The sequence below is a fragment of the Hippopotamus amphibius genome, chromosome 8 (assembly GCF_030028045.1).
Source record: "Hippopotamus amphibius kiboko isolate mHipAmp2 chromosome 8, mHipAmp2.hap2, whole genome shotgun sequence".
Classification (NCBI taxonomy): domain Eukaryota; kingdom Metazoa; phylum Chordata; class Mammalia; order Artiodactyla; family Hippopotamidae; genus Hippopotamus; species Hippopotamus amphibius.
Window position 1 is genome coordinate 20,192,779 of NC_080193.1, and position 17,097 is coordinate 20,209,875.

The 17,097-nt window shown below is 41.8% G+C and overlaps 1 protein-coding gene across 5 annotated transcripts in view; it reads left to right on the forward strand.

Moving 5' to 3' along the window:
• Positions 1-2,159: 2,159 nt before the first annotated feature.
• The window catches only part of CCDC62 (coiled-coil domain containing 62), a 35,026-nt gene continuing 20,088 nt past the window's right edge, over positions 2,160-17,097 (forward strand). Inside the window, exons 1-6 of one of the 5 annotated variants that reach the window (XM_057746983.1) lie at positions 2,160-2,230; positions 6,420-6,612; positions 9,085-9,251; positions 11,326-11,427; positions 12,753-12,924; positions 14,869-14,970. In XM_057746983.1, coding sequence (XP_057602966.1) covers positions 6,522-6,612; positions 9,085-9,251; positions 11,326-11,427; positions 12,753-12,924; positions 14,869-14,970 — 634 coding nt within the window. In that variant the 5' untranslated portion in view covers positions 2,160-2,230; positions 6,420-6,521. Of the gene's footprint in view, positions 2,231-2,269; positions 2,289-2,450; positions 2,649-2,702; positions 3,256-4,089; positions 4,217-6,419; positions 6,613-9,084; positions 9,252-11,325; positions 11,428-12,752; positions 12,925-14,868; positions 14,971-17,097 lie in introns of those variants that run through there. The other 4 variants (XM_057746984.1, XM_057746981.1, XM_057746980.1 and 1 more) reach the window with 4 other exon arrangements.

The following is a 17,097-nucleotide window of genomic DNA, read 5'->3' on the forward strand; positions in this document are numbered from 1 at the left end:
GGAATGAGTCTGTACAGTTCATCAATTTGAATTAGACAATATATAATTACAGCTTTCATAAAACATCATTTTTTGTCATTTTTTAAGTTATATTTTTTCTTTAAATATTTTTTTCTGTTTCAAAGAAAGCCTGCGGGAGTGAACTTAAAATATTGAGATTTTTGATTTGCAGCTAGTCTTAATCTCTTAACCACATTCAACTAGTACTTACCAACCATAATCTTATAAAATGAGACTCATTTCTTATTACTACCTATATCTGTACTTTTACAGTGAGAGGCATGAGGTTGCCTGGCAAACAGTAGCATTTTAGAGCTTCCTAAAAATACCAGATTGTAACAAAGTTAAATTTGAGAAGCTTGTGAATTAAAATGCTTCTCAGTTGGAAAATTGGCATTCAACCACATTCCTTTTCATCTTTCTCATTCCACCATCAGAACTTACTGCATTGTCATCTACTGATAGGCTGTTTTTAGTAACTAGTCAGCATTTGCTTTTTTGGTTTTTAAATTCTAAGGCATTCTCTTGTAGGTTCTGAACATGAGCCTATCCTAAAGAGGCAAGTGTCACCCAAATCAGTAAGGCTTCAAGGTAAGAAATTTTAAATTTGTTTTTCCATGTTCACGTCTTTCATGAACACAAGGGTACGTTTTGCTAATTCACAGTCAGCTGAAAAGTAAAGTTTAGTTACTATTAAGACTGTGTTTCAGGGACTTCCCTGGTGGCGCAGTGGTTAAGAACCCACCTGCCAATGCAGGGGAAACAGGTTCGATCCCTGCCCCAGGAAGATACCATATGCCACAGAGAAACTAAGCCTGTGCGCGCCACAACCACTGAGCCTGCACTCTAGAGCCCGTGAGCCACAACTGTTGAGCCCATGTGCTGCAACTGCTGAAGCCCACGCGCCTGAAGCCTGTGATCCACAACAAGAGAAGCCACCACAATGAGAAACCGCAGCATAATGAAGTGCGGCCCTCACTCACCACAACCAGAGAGAGCCCGTGTGCAGCAACAAAGACCCAACCCAGCCAATAAATAAAATAAATTTATTTAAAAAAAAAACTTTCATAATTTCTCTTGCCAGGAATACCATCATGGGCTAAGCAGTAGGGGCTGGGTGACCAGGGGTTAAATACGATAAGCATTATTTTCTCATAGTCCAGTTCCTATACAATGAACTGTAAAAGTGGGAAAAAGGAGTGACTGAAACAACACGAGAAAAAAGTTTCAACACAGAATGTAGTAAACAGTGTCACAATAAAGTGCCAAGGTTCTCCACCCACAGGGCACACGACCACCCCCTAAGGGAGACAGCACCTTCCTTGGCTGTACACCAAGGGGTGCAATGTCCATCCCAAGGGGTATGTCGTCATCATTTGATGTACCCCAGGGGGTGCACGGTCCCCCCACCTGGTGACCAAGCAACGCACCCCCCCCCCCACAGGAGCCAGCACCCTCCCTGGCTGTACCCCAGGGCGGTGCACGCCCCCCACACTGGGGACAGCACTTCCATTGATTCAATCTGCCTTCGTAAATATGTTGACCCTAATTAAGTCAATCATCGTTAATGAGCGTCAGAAGATGTAAGAAGACATTGATTTAATGGGGGTCAGGAAACCTAAGGGGTTTGATTGGTTTAATGAACGTCAGGAGATTTTTAAGGACAATTGATTTAACGGGGATCACGATATTTAAGGGAGCTGATTTAATCAACGGGACCCGCGTGATTTATGGGGACTGATTTAATCAACGCGAGCCACGTGATTCAGGGCTGGTTTAATATAAGCGTCATGTAATACAAGGGTGCTGATTGAATCACTGGGAGTCACCTGATTTGTGGGGAATGATTTACCATTAGGAGTCAAGTGATCCACGGGGTTGATTACATCTGTCCGAGCACACCCCAAGGGGGACAGCACCCTTCCCGGCTGTACACCAGGTGGTGCCCGTCCACCCAACAGGTCCATCATCATCACTTACTGTACATCAGGGGGTGCATGAGCACCTCAGTGGCTGCACGTCCACACCAGGAGGTTCACGTCCACCCCAAGGGGTGGGTACATCATCATCATTTAACAAAAGAGCTACATCAAGAATAAAAAAAAAAATTTTTTTTTTTTTTCTCTTTTCACCTGTGATTCTCAGTTTAGGGCTGTCTGCTGGGATGGCCAGCAACTATTAAGTACTAGGCGTGGCGTCTGCCTTCATCTATGTGTCGTTTGAATGCCAGGTACTGTTCTCCGTGCTCGGTGGACACAGCAGCTAACGCGACCGCGCTCACAGTTTAGGTGATAAACCATTCGAGAGCCCCCAGGCCAGGATCTGGAAGAACGAAACGCCGGGGGCGGGGGGGGGGGAGGGGGTGGGGGGCGCGGGGTCTCGCGGCCGCCGACGTGTCGCGAGAGCCCGGGCGGCCCCTCGGCGACGCCGTAGGCCGTGCGGGCCAGGCGCGCTCCGCGGGGCTGGCGGTTTGGGCGGGCTTGCTTGGGCGGGCGAGTGCGCGGGGCTCCGGGGCTCGGGGCTCGCCCCCGCCGCTCCTGGCGGGCGGGCCGATGGCGTTTCTAAGGTGACGCAGCGCACACCGTCTCTCTCCGGGGGCGAAGGAAACACCTATGAACCCCTCGGCCTCCTTCCTGGCCGAGCGCCAGGTGAGCGGCCGCCGCTCCGCGCCTTCCGTTTCCGCCGGCGCGTCCCCGGGGCGAGCGGAGAGCAGGCCTCGGGGACGACGTGCATTGGGGCTTATTCAGAAATCGTTGCTGCTTAAAATGTAACACCCAGGACGCAGAAGGAAGGCGGAGCATCACATCCGTTTCCTTCCCTTAACGAAAGCGTGTTGTTCAGCCCAGGCGCAGAGTCGAGGGGCGAGTACTGACTAGGGGCTCACTTTTTATGGAGAACAGTGGGCATCTGTGGAGCTGCGGCTCTGTGCGCCGCCCCGCTTCCTGCCCTTCACGGCTTCAGAGTACCCTGCGAGTGCAGCAGCACGCTGATACCCCGTCTTACCAAAAAGTCTTGGACGTAGACTCGCCCAGGATGTGCATTGGTCAGAATAGGATGAGATGAACGTGTCTTGCACACTTGACCTGTCGCTTGTTTCCTGTGTTAGAGTGCGGGCTCCTTGCCGGCTGCTGTGTCCCCAGCCACCCGGTCATTTGTTAAATGAATGAGCGAGCGAGTGAAATGGCTTACCAAAGACTGGAATTCAAGTCTTGTGGCTTGGAATCCCCTGACTCCAAATTCCATTTTCTGTATTTAGTGAGTAACTGTAATTCACTCGTCATCATTACTTATTTACGAATCTTGTTTTTCAGAAAGCAGTAATCGTGTACTTGGGCCTCCGATGAACTTTAAACTACTGTCTTTAAGATAGAATTCTTAAAGTAACACAGGTGTTTTTTTTTTTTAAATTGAAGTATAGTTGGTTTACAATATTGTGTTAGTTTTGGGTGTACAGCATAGTGATTCAGTTTTGGGTTTTTTTTTTTTTTTTAATTATTGCATAGATGGGGACAGCACCATACTTTGGAATGTGACACCCTTTTTTTTTTAAATTAATTAATTTTATAAATTTGTTGACTGCGTTGGGTCCTCGTTGCTGTGCATGGGCTTCTCTCTAGTTACAAGCGGGGGGCTTCTCACTGCAGTGGCTTCTCTTGTTGCTGAACACAGGCTCTAAGCATGCGGGCTTCAATAGTTGCCGCATCTGGGCTCAGTAGTTGTGACTCAAGGGCTGTAGAGCACAGGCACAGTAGTTGTGTGGACTTACCATGGCATGTGGGATCTTCCCTGGCTGGGAATTGAACCTGTGTGGCCTGTGTTGGCAGGTGGATTCTTAACACCACTGTGCCACCAGGTACCTACACTCTTAATAATAAAATAGTATTTATGATAATAGATAATGTTTGTTGGTAGTTTATGATGGAACAAAATTATTTTAAGGCAGGATAAAAAAAATTTAACATAAAATTTTCTCTGCCATTTTGAGCCACTACCTCCTCCTCTTTGCTGTGTATTGTGCATCTGCATCATACGTTAACTAGATGCCTTTAGAAGACCTAGGAATGCCTGCTTGCCAAAAAAAAAAAAAAAAAAAAAGGCAAATTTCTCCTGATGTCAGTAAGGAACTCCTTAGGAGATAACATTCCTTTCTCAATCCTGTAAGGGGTCGCAGTGACCCACTACTCACCTTGTATGTACAAATCTGGACTGTATAAAGGTCAGTGTATTATTTTGATGTATAACTCTTTGTCTTGAAAATCTGTGTAACTGTTTTGACCTCTTACAGGCAGAGCAGTCCTCAGAGCTTTCTGAAAGACTGTCTCCCAGGTTATAATCCTCAGGTTGGCTCAAGTAAAATTTTGCATTTCTTTCTTAGATTGACTACTGATTAATTTTTTAAATGCATTTTTATTGGAGTATAGTTGCTTTACAATGTTGTGTTGGTTTCTGCTGATTAATTTTTAATGACACTTAATGATGCCAAATTCTGTGAAGTGCTTTACAGAGGTTATCTTGCTTAATCCACACAACTCTAAGAAGTCAAAATGCTGTTATTACCATTTTACAGGCAAGGAAACTAAGGCTTACGGAAGTTAAGTAACTTGCCCAAGGTGTTAGAGACACTAAGTGGCTAATTCTGGATTCCCATTTAGGTCAGACTAGCTTCACTGCATTAGACTTTAAAATGATGTATCCTTGAAAGGAATTATTGTAGATAATTTTGTTAGGCATGAAAATGGCAGCATGGTTATATAAAAATGTTCATTTTTAGAGATGCATACTGGAGTATCTAAGAGTAAAATGTATTTTTTATCAACAACAAAAAGAAAAAGGAAAATTGAAACGTGGCAAAATCTTGATAGTGGTAAGAAAGACCTAGGTACTGAGCAAATGAGAGTTTATTATACTGTTCTTTTTTTTTAATTAGTTAATTAATTTTATTTATTTATTGGCTACATTGCATCTTTGTTGCTGCATATGGGCTTTCTCTAGTTGCTGCGAGCGGGGGCTCCTCTTCATTGTGGTGCGCAGGCTCCTCATTGTAGTGGCTTCTCTTGTTGTGGAGCACAGGCTCTGGAGCACAGGCTCAATACTTGTGGCTCACAGGCTTAGTTGCTCCGTGGTATGTGGAATCTTCCCAGGGCAGGGCTTGAACCCGTGTCCCCTGCATTGGCAGGCGGATTCTGTACCACTGCACCACCTAGGAAGTCCTATACTGTTCCCTTGTCTTCTGTGTATATTTGAAATTTTTCCTTTACAAAATTTGTTTTAAGTAGGTACGTTGAGTTTGGATCAGTTATATTTAAACAGTAATTACTTCCTGTTTCCTTTTACTTGACTGCTCTAGAATTGCTGGGGCAAGCTAAGGGATAATATTGTTGATTGATAAAAGGAGAGGGTTGCCAGCAAAGAAAAAAATGCAGAAATGAGTTTATTTGTGATTAACCAATGGAGGTTTTACACATGGTCCCACTCTTTGTGTGTGGTGTGTACGGTATTGCCGAGACCAGCTCGGCGACTCGAGGTGAGTGCCAGGTGCCGCAAGCTTGAAGAAGACACAGACACAGACTGAAGAGAAAAGTGGGGGGGGGGGGGAGGGGGGCTGAAGACCTCTCGGATCAAGAGCCTTGCTGACTCATCCCAGGTTGCTTTTATTGAGTTCTTCCGCTAACATTCTCAGGTTACACCCATAAACAATCAAAGGCCTCACATGACTGAGGCAATTATCTTTGTTTGCTTCCTGGGTCCGGGTTGAGCAGGTGTGGATTTGAGCTGGGCCTGGAGAGCAAAACAGCCCTGGGGGCAGGAGACCTCTCTCAGATATTAGGGGTCTGTGCCCCACCCCTGTTGGCCCCTCTGTGACTGTGCCTGTCTTAGGTTGTTCCTCCCTTGAGGAATCTTACCCCTCTCTGGCTAGCCAGTCATCCTCCAGGGCCAAACAGGGTGATATAAGGAAGGCTCTATGCACCACCCCTGTTGGCCCCTCTGCCGCTGTGCCTGTCTTAGGTTGTTCCTCCTCTGAGGAATCTTACCCGTCTTTGGCTAACCAGCCATCCTTCAGGGCCAAACAGGGTGATATTAGTCTCCACGCCCCGCACCCTCAGCTCCTCCACTGCTCAAGCAGGACATTCTGAATCCCATTGCTCGGCCCACATACTTTAACATTTTCAAGGTTTCAGAAAGGCTCCTGAATGTCTTCCCACACGGTATGACAGAAAGTGATAGAAGCAGAGTGTACAGTAGGTGTGAACTTGCTTTAAATGTACATAATTTTGACACCATGTTATAATCAATGAATAAAATGTAGTTTAACTACCTTGAATTGGCAGCACAATAAGATGTAACTGTTTGGAAAATATGCTTTGGCTGATTTACGTTGATTAGTTTTATCCTGACGTGAAGCCACTTTCTGTGTTTAGAACATCGGGTCAGAAGTTGAGATTTCCACTATTGAGAAACAACGGAAAGAGCTACAGCTGCTCATTGGAGAGTTAAAAGATCGAGATAGAGAGCTCAACGATATGGTTGCAGTACATCAAAGACAGCTTCTCTCATGGGAAGAGGATCGGCAGAAAGTGTTGACTTTGGAAGAACGTTGCAGCAAATTAGAAGGTCAGATATACATGTGGCAGCGTCCGTCATGCACGTGTACATGCCAGCATGTTAAAAGGGCTCACGGGAAGGATAGAGAGGAACATCTCAATAATCCCTGCTGCCCTGGAGTTTATTTTAATTGAAGATGGGGGACTTCCTGAACACTCACAACCGAACAAACACAATGTGAATTAAAGTAGGGCAGGAGAAGTACTTAACGGTAGAAAGAGGGCTGGGATGGCTCTAGTCAACGTGGAGTGTCCAGTGAACCTAAAGGAAATTATTTTTGAGCCAGAATATGAATGAAGATGCCATAAAACTGGCCATTTCTCTTGAACTGACTCAAAGATTTTAAACTTTTTGTGTCAAACTTGATCTGAAGTACCTAAGACAGTCTTCTTTTAAAATGAGAGCAATCTCAAAAATGGCTTACAAACATTTCCTTTGTACCATATTTTAACTGTTATCCCTTTGGTGCTGCCTTAAAGTCTGAATGTTCTGTTGACACTACATTAATACTAGAATGTACTAGAGGGGAAAATACTAGATCTGTGTAATAGAAAGACAACCATAGATTCTCTTCTTTTTTACTTATATTACACAAAGGATTCTGTAAGTGGGACAATCTAAATATGAATAATTTTTCCATTTCTTTGATGACCATCTGATTTTATTCTGACCACACCCACCTACAAGTGTATACACATAAACACAGTATCTAATACGATTGTACTTTAGAGAGAATGTAATATCTTATATAGTTAATATCTTTTATATAAACATTAAAGAACAAAGATAACATAATATACAAGCAGACCTCATTTTATTGCGCTTTGCAGATATTGCGTTTTTAGAAATTGAAGGTTTGTGGCAACCCTGTACTGAGCAAGTCTGTCAGCACCATTTTTCCAACAGCGTTTGCTCACTTTGTGTCTCTGTGTCACATTTTGGTAATTCTTGTAATTTTTCAAGCTTTTTCATTGTTACTATGTTTGTTACGGTCATCTGTGATCACTAATCTTCAGTGTTACTACTACCACTTGCTGAAGGCTCAGGTGGTGGTTAGTATTTCTTAGCAATAAGGTGTTTTTGAATTGAGGTATACACATTGTGTTTTGTACATGATGCTATTGAAGGAACGCTTAATAGACTACAATGTACTGTAAACGTAACTTGCTTATGCACTGGGAAACCAAAATATTTGTGACTCGCTTTACTGTGATACTCGTTTTATTGTGGTGGTTTGGAACTGAACCTGCAATATCTCTGAGGTCTGCCTGTATAACCGTCAGTATCTGGTTTTAAAATAAGCAAGACAGTTGAATAGGCGTTTCATGGAAAACTGAATGACCAGTAAGAATACAAAAAAGTTCTTATTCTCATTAGTAATTATGGAAATGCAAATTAAGACCATAATGAGACCTTTTCACATTTACCAGACTGGCAAAAAGTATTGGTAAAAGTGTAGAGCAAGGGAAGGCCCATTCACTGCTGGTGGGAGTGTCAGCTGGTACAGCTGCTTTGGAAAATCATTTGACAGTTCTGGTAAAGTTGAAGGTATACATAGCTATGGCCTAGCATTTCCACTTGTAGGAAATATATCAATATGCAGATGAATTACCTAAGGATCTTGTTAATATGTAGATTGTGATACAGTAGTTCTGCGGCCTAAGAGTCTGCCTATCTAACAAGTTCCCAGGTGATATCAGTGCTGCTGGTCCAAGGACCACATTTCGAACGAGTATCGGGGCTCTAGAGGAACTCCTGCAAAAGCACCAAGATGCTTGTACAAGAATATTCAGAGCAACATTGTTCATAATAGCTGCAAAGTGGAAACAGTCCAAATGACTATCACTGGTAGAATGTATAAGTAAGTTTTGGCATAATCATATCATGATATTATGATCAATGGCAGTGCACAAACAGGAGTTACCCACAGCCACATGGACACATCTCAGGGTCATAATTTTCTTTTTTTTTTTGGACTGTGCTGGACAGCTTGTGGGATCTTAGTTTCCGGACCAGCGATTGAATCCGGGCCCTTGCCAGTGAGAGCTTGGAGTTCTAACCACTGGACCACCAGGGAATTCCCATGATTATAATCTTAGGCAAAAAAAGTAGAAGAATTCATAGAGTATAATTCCATTTACGTATGGTTCAAATTAAACTTTTCTTAGAGATGTGGTCATGGATAGTAAAACTGTAATAGAAAACAAGGAAATGAGTAAGGTCAGGATGGTGGTTGGGAAGGTAGGAAATTGGAGAGATTGTGTTTAGGAAGTGATATACAGGGGCTTCTGGGTTGCTGCTAGTGTTTTCTGTTTCTTAACTAAGGTACGATAGCATGCACTTCATAATAAAAACCTTTAAAAGAAGAATTAACCTTTAAACGTTCCTTAGCACACATACTTTTTAACCATGTGTTTGAAAATAATGCGTTGTCAGCTTCAGATCTGACTACATATAAGCTATTGATGAACTCTCCCTCAGGTGAACTACATAAAAGAACTGAAATAATCAGGTCACTCACAAAGAAGGTAAAAACCCTTGAATCGAATCAAACTGAATGCCAAAGTAGTCTCCAAAAGACTCAACTACAGCTTCAGGAGATGGCCCAAAAGGCAACCCATTCCACTCTCCTCTCTGAAGACCTTGAGGTTGGTTTTAAGATAAGTTTTGCTAGCCCAAATTCTGCTTGTGTTTCAGTTACTGAAAAATTAGATTTAAATATTTCCATTAAAAATGCATGTGTGTGTGTGAAAGTATATCCATCCATCCATCATGATAGTTTTGTGTTCGCTGTGGGGCCTTGGTTAGCTGCTGGTGCCGTCTTGTCTTGGAGGTGAAGCTTCATTATGGCCCTTTTCTGTTAGGCCCATTGTTTGGTAGCATCTATCATTTTATCAACAATGGGTTATTTTAGAAAGCCTTTCTTGGCGTCTGAGATCAGTATCATCAAATAGCTTCAAATTATGCTTTCTGAATAACTGTGTCTAAGCTGATGAAACAGATATCTACATCATGTTAATGGCATGTTGGAATGAAATATGTAAGAGTAATTTTTCAGTGTTCAGTTCTAGCTGTTGAGTCATCATATCTTTTGAGCTCAAGCTTTTTGAGGGGGACAGTGAGAAAGCCTTTTTTTTCCCCCAATTATAGCTTTTCAGTATTCTTGTTTCATAATGATATCAGTATAGATCTTGGTAATATAGTGAATCTTCATAGCTCATAATAATTGTGTAGATTTTCTGTCTTTAAAATTTTTTTCAGATTATTCTTCTAGACAGTTCCTAGCTATAAAGTAAGTGAAAACTATTCTGGAATCTCTTGATATGTTGAATTAAAAAATGGAAATGTGTTAGCTTGGGCTGCCATGACAAAATACCATAGACTGGGGGGCTTAAACAACAGAAGTTTCTTTCCTCACAGTTCTGCAGGTTAGAAGTCCAAGATCCAGGTGCCAGCATGGTCAGTTTCTGGTGAGGGCTCTCTTCTTGGCTCGTAAATGGTCACCTTCTTACCATGTCCTCGTGTGGCAGGGAGAGAGACAGTATGTGAGCAAGCTCTCTGGTGTCTTTTCTTATGAGGACACTGATCCCATCATGAGGATCCCACCCCTACGACCTCATCTAAACCTGATTACCTCTTAAAGGCCCCACCCCCAAATATCATCACATTAGAGGTTAGGGCTTCAACATGTGCATTTTGACAGGGGCAGGGATGCAGATCAGTCCATAGCAGGAAGATTTTTTTTTTAATTAATAAACTTTATTTTCTAGAGCAGTTTTAGGTTCATAGCAAAATTGGGTAGAACGTACAGAGATTTTTCATAGACCCCTGCCTCCTCCCCTGGCCAGCCTCCTCCACTGTGGACATTCTGCATCACAGTAGTACGTTTGTCACAATCAGTGAATCTACACTGACACGTCATTGCCACTCAAAGTCCATAGTTTACATTAGGATTCACTCTTGGTGTTGTACATCCTGTGGGTTTTGACAAATAATGACCCGTAGCTACCGTTGTAATATCATACAGAAGTAGTTTCACTACCCTAAAAAGCCTCTCTGCTCCATCCTTCTCTCCCACAACCCCTGGCAACCACTGTCTCTATAGTTGTGCCTTTTCCAGAATTTCATATAGTTGGAATCATACAGGATATAGCCTTTTCAGATTGACTTCTTTCACTTAGTAATATGCATTTAAGTTTCCTCCATGAAGATCTCTTTTAAAAAACCTGATTATTCTTTTTTCCCAACATGTACATAATAATTATATCAAATCTAGATCCATGGTTTAAAAACCGTGATTAGTGGGAATACCCCTGTATGAAGTTATTTCAACATAGAGTAACAGAGATGCACAGACGTTCATTAATGCTACTTTATTTCAGTGAAGGAAATCTCTTACTAATCCAGTCTTCATTCATTCATTCATGTTCCTCTTTCTTGCCAACCTGGAAGTATACACAAGACCCTTAGGAAGTAGACATGTTTATAAACATAACTGATAGAATTCATTACGGCAAACACAAGTACTGAGAGGATGCTGAGGATGATGGGGAAATAGATATTTGTGTTGCTTTCTGATGACTGCTTACTTAGCCCACTTTGTTACTAAAAAAAAAAGGTAAACGAAGAAACAAAACAGAAGAATGAGCACAGATTGTGGCTGGTGAGAGTAATGAAAGCTTTTAAATGACTCAATTAGTATTTTGTGTTGTTCCCTCTTAGGCCAGAAACGAAAATCTCAGCAACACATTAGTGGAACTTTCTGCTCAAGTGGGACAATTGCAAGCTCGAGAACAGGCCCTCACCACCATGATAAAACTGAAGGTAATTCAGAATTACGATACCTCCATTTGCCAGGCGCTTGGTAGTTGATAAAGTATAGCCATGTATATTATCTTACTGAAGTTCCGCATCAACTCAGATAGGTTGAGCTATCAATGTTGCTCTCTTTTTTAATTTTTTTTAATTAATTAATTAATTAATTTATTGGCTGTGTTGGCTCTTCATTGCTGCACACAGGCTTTCTCTAGTTGTGGCGAGCAGGGGCTACTCTTCACTGTGGTGCACAGGCTCCTCATTGTGGTGGCTTTTCTTGTTGTGGAGCATGGGCTCTAGGTGCGTGGGTTTCAGTAGTTGCGGCACACAGGCTCAATAGTTGTGACGCATGGGCTTAGTTGCTCCACAGCATGTGATATCTTCCTGGGGCAGGAATTGAACCCATGTCCCCTATATTGGCAGGCAAATTCTTAACCATTGCGCCACCTAGAAAGTTCCTGCTCTCTCTTTTTAAATTCTGGTTGTTGTTTTTTTAATTTAATTTTTTGGCCACGTGGCATATGGGATCTTAGTGGAAGCACGGACTCTTAACCACTGGACCGCCAGGGAAGTCCCTGGAGTCTGTCATTTTAATAATTTGAAAAGAAAGGGAGGAAGAGAGGGCCTGTGGGATTTATCTGTAACCCAGAGAATAAGCCCCTATTAAGGGCCACCAGCCCTCCTGTTGCTGTTACAGTTTCTTAGGTAATCGAATGTTTGGTTCTAAACTTTCTGAGACAGTAAAATGTGGTGGTTCGTGCATGGTTTCAGGGGCCAGCTGGTTAAGTTCAAATCAGAGCTCCATCACTAACTAGTTATGGAACTGTGGCCAATTTACTGTTGACTCCTCTGTCACTAGAGATAACAGTAGCCCTACCTCAGAGAGTTACTGTGAGGATCAAATGAGGTAACACATGAAAAGTGCTTGGAATGAAACCAGGTACATAATGAGATCTTTTTGATTTTTATTGGAGTATATTTGATTTATTGGGTTGGCCAAAAAGTTTGTTTGGGTTTTTCTGTAAGATGTTGTGGCCAACCCATTACAATGTTGTGTTAGTTTCAGGTGTACAGCAAAGTGAATCAGCTGTACATGTACATATATCCACTGTTTTTTTTCCCATATAGGCCATTACAGACTATTGAGTAGAGTTCCCTGTGCTATACAGTAGGTGCTTATTAGTGATCTACTTTGTATATAGTAGTGTGTACATGTCAATCCCAAACTCCCAATTCATCCCTCCTCCACAATGAAATCTTAATAAGTGTAGTCTTTTCATATTGTTAGGTTGGAATTTTAAAATCTTATGTAAGTTTTCAAATTTGGTTTTTAGGACAAAGATATTATTGAGGCAGTCAATCACATTGCTGACTGTTCGGGTAAATTCAAATTGTTAGAGCATGCCTTACGTGATGCTAAGATGGTGGAGACCTGTATTGTGAAGGAAAAGCAAGATTATAAGCAGAAATTGAAGGCACTGAAGATTGAAGTCAGTAAACTAAAAGGTAAGGAAGAAATGTAAATTTAAGCATTTTATCTTGGGAATATATTTCTTCATTTGGGTTCACTTAATCTTATAACTGAGAGTAGGTCTGTTGCTAGCTTTAGGTCCTACCATGAAATGTTCATTTTGTTTGTGTAGAATTTGCTGTAATTTTTGTGTTGGGGGAAAACTGCCCAGTGGGTTGTATTTTAAAAATAATCCTGCCTTTGCTGTACCAGTTAGCTATTGCTACTATATGCTTTGTAGCAACCAACCACAGTATCTCAGTGGCGTGCAGCCATGAGCACTTGGGAAACTCAAGCCACATGGGAATTGTCAGGGCCCAGCTGAGCTGCTCCCCTGAGGCATCTTCTCCTCCCCTGTAGGCTAGCCTGGGCATTTCGTCCCACTGTGAAGGCAGAAGCTTAAGAAGCAGAAAGATGGGAGGACATGTACACCATCACTTCCCCCTCATTCTGTGGCCAAAGCGAGTCACATGGCTGAACCCAGAGTCAGGCAAAGGAGAATTATCCTCTGCCCTTTTGTGGGAGGAATTACAAAAAATCCAGGGAGGAATGCAGGGAGGGATGAGGAGTTGCCACTAACAACACAAACTACCAGAGTGGCCTTTTGGTGCATGTTTTGTTTTGGGGGGAATTCCTTTTGTGTCCTCCTTTTCGATTTTCATTCTCACAGTAACCCCACAGTTTATTTTTCTACTGCTTGAAATTTTCTAATGAAACAAAGGCTGGGTGTGCCAGGTAGGTGAGAGCTGTGTACTTGAATATGGATCTAGGTGATGGAGTAAAAATTCACATTTGTCTGCAGAGGGTATGGAGGGAGGCCTTTCCCCACTGTGGGGCAGGGGAAGCTATCTGGGTCTTAAATCTGCACCCAGACTATCTCATTTATAAGTGGTCATCACATCAGACACGAAGACTGACTCTTACTGTGGAACAAGCAACCTTAGAATGACAAAGCCGTGTGATAGTGTGGTTATGCTGCCTCTGTCCCTGGTGGAATCCCTCGCGAGGCAGGGAGTTGCTGTTGAAATTGTGAAAGGTTATCGTGGCAGGTTTAATTTAAAAAACTCTACCTCCTAAAATCTCGTCCTTATGATGCCCTGACTTGTGGCAAATCATTTTGTCTCCATTTGTAGCTTCAACTAAAACCATAATTGTACTATAAGCCCCTTGACAGCAGGGACAGATTCTGTCTTTGCATTTTTGGATCCACTGTTAATAGCACAGTCCCAGGGGTACATTGTAGGCATTCGATAAATATTTATTGAATGCTGTGCTTACCTAGGTAAGATTAAAAGTAAAAAGAAGTCTGTTTTATCAACTTTTATGTCTTATTGTATAAATTCAATATTTATTAAAAAAGTAGAAACAGGGTCATGGATAGTGGACCAGAGAGTGAGGGAAAGGGACTCATTTAGTCTGTGTGCCTTGGGAATGCATCTCTGAAGAGAACATTAGAGCTGAAACTTGGATGATGGGAAGAACCACTCTTATAAAGATCTGGGCCAGGACCTTCCACACAGAAGAAACAGCAGATGCAAAAGCCCTGGGGTGGGTTTTGAGGTCGGGGCCAGTTAGGGAACAGATTGAAAGGACAGGGCCAGGCTGTGCAGGGCTAAAGGTGATGGGGTAGATTTCTTCCCAAGTGTAGCACGAGGGCTTTTAACAGAGAAACGACACCAGCAGGTGGCCCTGATTGCTCTGCGGACAACAGGCTGCAAAGGGAGAGGCAGGGTTCGAGCAGGGAGACAGTGGAAGCCTTGGCCAGGGTCATTGCCAGGGGTGCAGTGAGATGTTAGATGTGGAACATATTTTGGCTGTGGATCCAACAGGACTTCATATTGATTGGAAGCAGGTGCTGAGGACATGAGGGGTATTTATAGTGTATATTCTTCTAGGGACTAGTATTTACTTGAGGATTTTTTTTTCTTCTATTTGTGAAGAGGATCTAAATGAAAAGACAACAGAAAATAATGAACAACGAGAAAAGATCATTCGCCTCAAGCAAGAGAAAAGTTGCCTGCATGATGAATTGGTTTTTACAGGTAAAAATAGATAATTAAAGTGATTGAATAGTTATATATTTGTAACCTGAACTTTCTATGAAACTACCATGACAGGCTAAAGGAATTGTACCTCTCTCAAAATGCTTTATTTGTTTAATTAATTTATTTTAACACCCTTGGAGAAGACGGGGGACCAGGCAGGAATTTTAAAACTCTCTTGCCTCCCAGTTCACTCTGTTTCCTCTTCTGTAAAATGAGGAGCTGCTCTCCCAGCTTGAGTGCCTGACTATACTCACTAAAAACATAATACTTGTACTTAAAAATTCATTAGGAAAGAATCTTATGAGCCAAAGAAGAAAAGATGTTTATACTTTTGCAAATACTAGGTAAAAATGAGGAATTGTACATTTTTTCAGTTTTGCAAATAGATCACCTGTAATTATTACGATTGGAAAAATACTCATGTGTTTTGTTACGTCAGAATGACTAAAATAATAATGTTGGAGATGAATTTCTCATGACTTAACAGCCAGTTTATCAATAAGGTGTAACTTAGGCTCCCTTTCCTAGAAACATAAGTTGCACTCCGCCCTCCTCCCTGCAGCCATATCCTCCTGCACTCTAACCCCACCCCACCCCAGTACGTGAGAGTTTCTAGCCTCTCCTTTCGCTACTCCCAACTGAGAATCACTGATATATAGATCTTATCTATATGTGGCCCTGCCAGCCAAGAAGGTGGTTAGACTTTAATTTTGGTAGTTTGTATTAAGAAAATCATAGATTGAGGTAAAGTTCCAACTAGAAATTAAATGAACTGGGACTTCCCTGGCGGTCCAGTGGTTAAGACTGCACTTCCACTGCAGGGGGTGTGGGATCGATCTTGGTTAGGGAACTAAGATCCCGCATGCTGCATGGCTCGGCTAAAAGGAAAAAAAATCAATTAATTAATTAAACAAACATTTTTGGGTCTACCCTCTAGGCTCTTCCTTCTACCAAGAGACTACATTTCTGTAAGTTAAAGGGCAGAATACAGTATATTACATTTTTTCAAATGATTAAAGATTGGGGAAAGGCAGTTTTCTACCACTAGAGGTCACTATTTCCGTTATTTCTAGGATCGCTGTCTCAAAGTAATAATAAATCTTACATTGCTAAAGATACATAAAGATATACATATATTTGTACATATACATAAATATATACATATACGTATATATTTGTAGCTTTACGGTTGAATTCACACATCTTTGGATCAGCATTTGTGGGCCAGGCAGTCTGCTAGTGACTAAGAAGCTCATAGGCCCACAGAGAATTTAGTGCTATGTAAATGCTACGAATTACATGCTGTGGGAGGGCAGAGGAAGGAAAAAAATTTACAGAATATTTTAATAATCTCCTTTCTTTTTGGCTCATCTATTTTGACTCATGTATTCTATTATATATTGCTAGGTAAAGTGTATGTAATTTGTTAGATAATACTCTAATAAATCCATTTTGTGAAATAATTTTTTTTACTATTTCCTAAGCTGGTTTCTTTAAATATTTATTTATTTATTTGATCGTGTAGAGTGTTAGTTGCTGCAGGTGGGCTCCTTATTTGCGGCATGTGGGATCTAGTTCCTTGACCAGGGATTGAACCTGGGCCCCCTGTATTGGAAGCTCCGAGTCTTATCCTCTGTGCCACCAGGGAAATCCCCCTAAACTGATTTCTTAAATATCTTTTCCACTCACACCACTGTCTCAGAACAGTTTTTGTAAGTTTAAATTATAAAAGTGAATTAAGCCTAAAAATAATTTTTAAAGGCTTCACATGATAATATGCTATCAGGTGCCATGGCAAAAAATTAACACATTTTATTTGAGGTTGGAAGATGTCTTTAAAACGTACTTTTAAGTTCAAAGCTTCTTTTCCTCTTGTTGAAGATGAAGTTCTTCACATAGGCCTAGAGACATATCTTATTTGTTTGTACATGTTGCTTATAAGAAGTGTGCAAATAAAACGGTGATACTAGTTTACATGTCTGTGTTCCTGAGAGTCCTGTAAACAAGGCCCCTTGAGACTGAATGAAGGTCTCCCAGGCAGTAAAAGGCACAGAGGCTTGACCAAAATTTGGCAAGTCCAGGCTTCCAGCACGCTTTCCTTTGTGCTGTCTCCCTTAGGCTGCT